Genomic DNA, 8,023 nt, shown 5'->3' on the forward strand with positions numbered 1-8,023 from the left:
GGAACCAATCAGAAAATGGCTGCCATGGGGCTGGGGCAAGCAACAAAAAATGGGTCTTTCCAAGCCAAGTATTTGCCTGTGATGGTGACAGTAGTTTCTAAATGGATATTCACCAGTGCCCCCCCCCCATATCTGCATGTTCAGTAAAGCATCTGCAGAGTCCTGTGTATATCTGTAGGTTCTTCCATGTGGTTCTGGCCCTGATTACATGGAAGAACTGATGAGGCTGCATTTGTATGCATACCAGTGTTTCACAGCCGGGGTTCCCCAGAACCATGGGTTCTTCAGGATATTGTCAGGGGTTCCGCAAGAAATTATGGAATGAATAAATGATTTTGAAATACTGTGAAAGATTCCAAACATCCCTTGATAAATCATGGTTATTACGGTTATATAATCTGACTTTATATATATATATATATATATATATATATATATATATATATATATATATATATATATATATATATATATATATATATACATATATATATATATATATATATATATATATATATATATATATATAGCACCTCTTTATAAATAAATTTTCTTGACAATAATTTAGTAGTAATGAACGAAAAGGAGGGAACCTCCAAGGAAACCAGAAACAATCTAATTATTAATCTAATTGTATAATTATTATCAAAGTGCAAGGGCTCAAGTGTAATATAATTAAAGTGCAATCATCAACATTGAGTATTGATCCCTTTCAATCAGGGTAACAACTAATCAAAATCCAATGCAAGGTATGTCTATATGAAAGGTAAGTCCTACTGTTCATATAGTCCAAGTAATCCTTATCTTTTCTTTTAGCATTGCATTGGTGAGGAAGACACCGCAGTGTATTCTCGCCCCAGCAGGGACATGGATTTCTGCCAATGCATTAACTTGAATGATTGATGAGAGATGCAATGAATATTGGTCAATGACAAAGATTTCCAAAATGGGCAATTTTTATAGCTGGCAGGCCTGTTGCCAACTTTTTGGGTCTCATCTGCTCTACTGATAATATGTCAGACGGGGCCAGAATCCACCGCAGCATCTTCTTCACCACTGCAGAACAAAAAGAAAAGATAAAGATTACTGATTGAATGTGATCAATACTCAATGTATGTTGATGATTGCACTTTAATTAAATTACACTTGAGCACTTGCACTTTGATAATAATTATACAATTAGATTAATAATTAAATTGTTTCTGGTCCCCTTGGAGGTTCCTTCCTTTTGGTTCGCTTGTCCTATTATACGGAGACTTTCCCCTCACTTGCTGGATTTCTAACAATTTAGCAGTAACTGAATTGCACTCCCTGCCATCTACTTTTTCTGGCCTGTTAATGTTTTCATAGATAGGAGTTCCTCGGGATTTGAAAAATTAATTTAAGGATTCCTCCATGGGAAAAAGGTTGAGATACACCGATCTAGACTGCTCTCTATCCAAATATACAGTGCACGGTTTTGAACATCTGCAAAGCTGTTTATAGAAATTATACATATTTCTGCATTTGCTATGTTTTCTGCTTTAGAGAGAACCAACGTGTCTTTGTTTTCTAATTGCAGATCCTCCACTTGGATCTCCTTGGCTGATCCGGCTCTCCAGAGTCTGAACCCTCTCTCTTTTCCGTACAGCCAGTATTTGGAGGAGGGGAAGGGATCAGACCCTGAAGAAGTCACGAGAGCCTTCAGCTTCATCACTGCCAGACAGAGGGATGAGTACGGGCAGAATCAACTCTTACAGCATTGTATCTTCAGAGGAAGACGGGTTGACCTTAACCACCATGCCTGGAGTGAATGGTTTTGGCAATGGTAAGATCCACACAAGGAGAAAATGCCGGAACCGGTTTGTAAAGAAGAACGGCCAATGCAACGTTGAGTTTACTAACATGGATGATAAGCCTCAAAGGTATATTGCGGACATGTTTACAACGTGTGTGGACATCCGTTGGAGGTATATGCTGTTACTCTTCTCCCTTGCCTTTCTGGTATCCTGGTTGTTATTTGGTCTTGTTTTTTGGCTAATAGCGCTTGTGCATGGAGATTTAGAGAAGCCAACGGCAGACGAAACGTTCACACCTTGTCTCCTGCAGGTGAACGGCTTTGTTGCCGCTTTCCTGTTCTCCATTGAGACTCAAACAACTATTGGCTATGGATTCCGTTGCGTGACAGAGGAGTGCCCTCTAGCTGTCTTCATGGTGGTCCTCCAGTCCATTGTAGGGTGTATAATAGATTCTTTCATGATTGGTGCAATCATGGCAAAAATGGCTAGGCCCAAGAAAAGGGCGGAAACCTTACTCTTCAGCCATCACGCTGTTGTGGCCATGAGAGATGGCAAGCTTTGTCTGATGTGGAGAGTGGGTAATCTTCGAAAGAGCCATATTGTTGAAGCTCACGTCCGAGCTCAACTAATTAAGCCCCGTATCACCGAAGAAGGGGAATACATCCCACTTGACCAAATAGATATTGATGTTGGGTTTGACAAAGGCTTGGACCGTATATTCTTGGTGTCTCCTCTCACCATCCTTCATGAAATCAATGAAGAAAGCCCACTGTTTGGGATCAGCCGGCAGGATCTGGAGACTGACGATTTTGAAATTGTGGTGATCCTAGAAGGTATGGTGGAAGCCACCGCCATGACGACACAAGCCCGGAGCTCATACTTGTCTAGTGAGATCCTCTGGGGCCACCGCTTTGAGCCTGTCTTATTTGAGGAGAAAAACCAGTACAAAGTGGACTACTCACACTTCCATAAGACCTACGAGGTCCCATCGACTCCCTGCTGCAGTGCCAAGGACTTGATGGAAAATAAATTCCTCCTCCCGAGCACCAACTCCTTCTGCTATGAGAACGAACTAGCCTTCATGAGCCGCGATGAAGAGGAGGAGGAAGATGATGACAGTAGGGGTTTGGACGATCCAAATTCAGACAACCAACCTGAATTTGACAGGCTTCAGGCTACAGTTGCCCTGGATCAAAGGCCATACAGAAGGGAATCGGAAATATGATCTGGGGCCCTGAGGGGTTTCCTGAGGGCATCTTTCCCCTCTGTTCTCTTCCCCTACTAAAAAACAAAATTCAAATTATGCAGAACAATGCAAGTGCCATAGGAATGCCTGAGAATTAGTATGGTTTGTAGTTCTGGGTTGCTTGTGTTTGTTTGTTTGTTTAGTTTAGTTTCATTGCAATAACCACTGAATGGCCAAGGCTGGGGAACTTCAACAGGCCTCAAAGTGTTGTAAACATCCAGTATTAATAAAGTTGTTTAGACAATGTATTGGAGGGCGGAGTCAGTATGGCACCACTGGAAGCCTGATGTTTGTATACTCTGCATAAAGTTAAGAATGAGGGTTTTAGTCCCCCTTCAATGAAAATAAGGGTAAAAGGAGAAAATATCAGCAAAGAAAACCCTATGTGTTTTTTTTAAAAAAATATTTAACAAAATATGTTATATAACTATATATAATTATAGACATAACTGCCAGAAGATGTGGCTGTGTTGCACTAGATCAACACTTGAAGTTACGTACCCTACATTACTCCTTTTCACTTTAATGAAAAGAAAAGGGGTGTTTTTTTCCCCGACTTCCCTTGGGAAACTGTTTACTATTTTTTTTTTAATTTTCCACAAAAATGTGATTATTTTTTTAAAAAGGGAGACTGGGAATGCAGCAAGCATCGTACAAAGTCGCCATGGGTCAAGGACGTTTATTTTTTAAGATGAATATTTTCTTCTAGGAAAATATGTCAGGTATTTTTGTCATTCAGTGGCCTAAAAAAAAAATCAAGAGAAACTTTCCCACAAGCCATATGGAGGAACTATAAACAATATTCCCAACCTTTTAATTTTCTCTGTAAGCTAAAGCAGGGACTAGACAAACATTTGTAGAAAAAAATTACTTTGGAAGAAGGGATATGTTGACCACTTACATGTTCTGCACACTGTTTCTGTTCCCACCCACTCCCCTCATTTTAAGTCCCCCAAACAAAAATGGACTGGGTCTTCAACCAATATGAAGATCTCTCATGTCGTTCCCTCAGTGTCTCTGGGAAACTCACTCACTGGTGGGGAGGGCTGTTAGGCTGGTATCTCTTCCTGTCAAAATAGATGAAACAGAATGGGCTGACAGGAAAAATATTTTCCTGACACAGAAGCTTCTCACAAATAAAAAAATCCCAAAGCGTCTGGGTTTCTCTGAGGTAGTTAGAGGAGCTGCCAGTTTTTCAACCGACTCCTTTCGATAGTGCCTAAAAGCAGGTTTGCACGCAGAAATTAGCAGGCAATAAATAAAGTTTAAGTCACTAGCTGATTTCTATACATCAAACCACTGTAAAAAGGCACAAGTGCCGTTTTGTCCTGGTCAGTTGGCAACACTGATGGTCAGTGGATCACATATATGTGCACCCCAAAGATGGTTTGGTAGCAGAGGCCCAACTTCTGTTACCTATCAGAAACCCCTTACAAGCCAAGCCCTGCAGTCCAGAACTGGCTTAAAACAGGGGGAAGGAGGAATCCAGCCCTTACCACCAGCCCGTTAGTATCCACCACCTCTCCTCGGGCAAAATCTGGAGTCACTTTGGAGCCAGACTTTAAAAAAAAAATCTGTAGAGAAGTCTGACTCCTGTTTTTATTTTTTGTTTTTTTGCAATAATACACATTTGAGAGATTTTTAAAAATCATTTTAACTTCTTTCCTTGTAGGCCACTTGGAGGTGACCTTAATTGAAAATCAGGGTAGAAATTCTTAAAATATGACTCGACTGCATTCTTAACACAATAATTAATTAAATCAGCACTGGTGGCTGGCATGCCAAGGTGCCTATCTGCTCAGGAGGGTCACAAAAGCTGGCAAGCCCTCCAAGTTATAGAACAGTTTCAGGAATATTTAGGAATAATATCTCCTAGAGGGCCATGTGTATATTTCCAAAGATTTAAATCCATTCTTTGAAGCTCTTAAAAATTACTTTCCCCCACTCCATACTTATGGAAATGAAGCATGGGGGGAATATTTCATCTGTAAATCTCTGCCTGCCATAAAGCAGTTAAAAGCACAGGAGCATGATAAGTAAGGTTGCCAATCTCCAGGTGGTGGCTGGAGATCTCTTGGAATCACAGCTGATCTCTAGGCAACAGAGAGGTCAGTTCCACTGGAGAAAATAGCTGCTTTGGAGGGTAGCCTCTATGGCATTATATCATGCTGAGGTCCCTCTCCTACCCAAACCCTGCCTTCCCTAGGCTCCACTCCCAAAATATCCAGGAATTTCCCAACCTGGAGTTGGCAACCCTCCTTGACAGGAAGGAAAAATTATGGCAACCACATTCTCTGGAGAATTATCTCTGACCACAGATATAGCTCAAAACCAGGGCCTTTTTCACACTACTTACCTGCTCCCGGAACGTTGCGAAATATCACACAAAAATGTGGAAGATAGCGTCTTCTTGCAAGAGTTTTGTGTGATGTCACGCAAAACTCTCGCAAGAAGACGCTATCTTCTGCGTTTTTTGCACGATATTTCGCAATGTTCCGGGAGCAGGTAAGCAGTGTGAAAAGGGCCCAAGTCTTTTTTAACCAAGTCTCTTTCTTGATCATGCTATATGAAATACATTTTTAAAAAGTTAAACCAGTGTTTCACGTTGCTGCAAATTAAAAGAAAACAAACTCCAAGCATTTAAATTTTAGGTCTGTCACCTATTAAAAACTAGGTTGAGCAACCAGTTTTCCTGGTAGTGCTGCTAACACAACCCTAATATTAGTCAGGGAATAAGAGGCCTGACCAAGACAGCGGACTCCGGAGGCTTTTAAAAGAGCAGAAAATGGAGAATTATTCTCATCACAATAGGTGGCGAATGGCAGAGAGATGCCACTTAGAATTGTTGGCCTCAAAGTGACAGTTTATGGGAGGGAGAACATGCAGTCGGGAGGGGATTGTAGGCATCGGGCTCTCACCGGGCGCCCCCCTTTCCCTCCGCAGGGTGTGTGTGTGTGGGTTTCTATAAACTTCAATTAAATGGAGAGCCAAGCTGTAAGACCAGGATGCCTACATTTCCCATCAAAACTTGAGGGAAGCTGACAAGTGTCCAACCTGTGTCAGGCGTCACTTGTAGCTTGGCTCTCAGACATCCAAATGTCTTGAGCTGACTCTGGAATATCCACCTCCTTCCCCATCAGAGCGTCCTCTACAGCAGATGATGTTCTAAATTGAAAATAGCAGATGCTGATGAAACCAAACCGCATGATTAGCCTAACCCCGAAGGCTCCTTTGGACTGTGCCTTAAGAGATGTGGAAATCGTTCAGCTCCCCAAAGCATTTTTGGGTCCTGATGCCCGAAGCCATCCAGCGCCTCTTTCTTGTGTTCTCCCCACTCCTCTTTCTTCTTGTTTGTTCTGAGTAACACTTTGTTCTCCATAGTCTTACGGGATGTCACATGTCAATCCATCTGGATGAAGGCATGCAGCCGAACCACAGAGCAGATCGCAAGCAGTACATGTGGTTCGCACAGCACACGTTACCAGCATCTATCGATTCCTTCCTTCCCCTCCCTGATCAGTTATTTTCAAAAGATTTTGCGCACTGGCTGGATTTGCCCGGGAGCAAAGTCTGCCAGAAGGTGAAGGACATCATATGTCCTGTGACAGTTTGCAAAAGGGGGTGGAGAGGGAAAGAAGCCTCTCTAAAATTAGAATTGAGTCACCAATGGGGCCTGCGTGAGTCAGGGTGGCCAACTGATTAAGAGACAGCCTGGCTTGCTCTGGTGCATCTAACAGCAGGTGCAAGAATCAGCAGATGGGAAGCTTCTACAGAATGAGCTGCTATTGAAGGCACAGGAGCATGGGTGGGTAAAAACAACTGGCAACTGAGCGTAAACCCTCCCACCAAATGTCATGGTAGTTGAGGAGCTGGGAATTATAGTTTGATTAGAGTGTTCTGTTGACAGTTCCTAATACTCCGCTCCCCCCCTTTCTCTCTCTCTCTCTCTCTCACACACACACAGTGTTTAGGCAAAGGGAATCACTGGTTGCTTCCATATGGCAGGAGTTCTACATTTTGCATACATTGGCATACATGGGAGTTTTCTATGCAGTCTCCTCTGTCAGCCACCATTTCCCATGCAATTTTCCCCTACTGCACCACCAACGGCTTGTAATTGCCCTAGGAATTACCCTTTATAAAAGCACCCTCATAGTGTGACAAAGAGAGGCTGCAGACAGCTGACTGAAGGAAAATTGCACCAATATGGGCAAGACATTAGGAAATTCAAATCTTCCCCTCCTGATGGTGGGATAACACGCTTGCCCTACGCTCATTCCAAAAAGATCAGAGAAAAGCAGGCTTGGACAATAATGTACAGAGGGGGATGTGCATGACTGAATGACAGCTAGGGCATGAAGTCATATGGATCCCCCCACCCCACCCCAAACACCCTGTTCCAATTTGGATGCCAAAGCAGAGAAAAACCTTCACGTGGAAGCAACCCCTCTAAACCAGTCCAAATCTGGAATAAAGTAGGCCCAAAGATCACATGTCTTTGCAGCAAATTTTTCTGCCGATTCGGAGTTTAAATCACTTTCAATGCACAGAGGTTTATTTCCATTCAGAAGTGGGTCTAGCGCTTTTTTGTTCTTACAGTGAAAAAGAGTGAGCCAAAGTCCAATCCACCCCTTCTTGTCTAATTTTCTATTAAAATGTCTTTAGCTTGACCCCAATAGACTGCTTTATATTCTACGTGTTTGACAGAAGGAGGTGGTATTTATTGAGTGTATTATTTATTTTTTAAAGTGGCTTTTAAGGGTGTTTTTTAACAAATGAATAAAATAGGGGAACTGCTGACTGGGGGGGGGAGTCGGTTTTCCTCTGGGAATGAATTTCTAAATGTATATCGTAGTAAATATTTGTAAAAAGGAACAGATAAGAAAAAGAGTCTTTAAATTATTGCTTTTTAAATTATATTATATGATTGTACAGTCCGGTCAGCAAGACTAGAATAATATATACATTGTATTTTTAAACTACTGCATAGATCAACATG

General features: G+C 42.0%; 1 protein-coding gene across 1 annotated transcript; it reads left to right on the plus strand.

Moving 5' to 3' along the window:
* The first annotated feature begins 1,626 nt into the window (after window positions 1–1,626).
* LOC129338809 (ATP-sensitive inward rectifier potassium channel 12) lies at window positions 1,627–3,378 on the plus strand. Its single transcript, XM_054993303.1, has one exon. It carries the CDS (start codon window positions 1,711–1,713, stop codon window positions 3,001–3,003), a length of 1,293 nt encoding a protein of 430 aa, XP_054849278.1. The 5' UTR covers window positions 1,627–1,710; the 3' UTR covers window positions 3,004–3,378.
* Window positions 3,379–8,023: the final 4,645 nt, after the last annotated feature.

The sequence above is a fragment of the Eublepharis macularius genome, chromosome 12 (genome assembly GCF_028583425.1).
Source record: "Eublepharis macularius isolate TG4126 chromosome 12, MPM_Emac_v1.0, whole genome shotgun sequence".
Classification (NCBI taxonomy): Eukaryota; Metazoa; Chordata; class Lepidosauria; order Squamata; family Eublepharidae; genus Eublepharis; species Eublepharis macularius.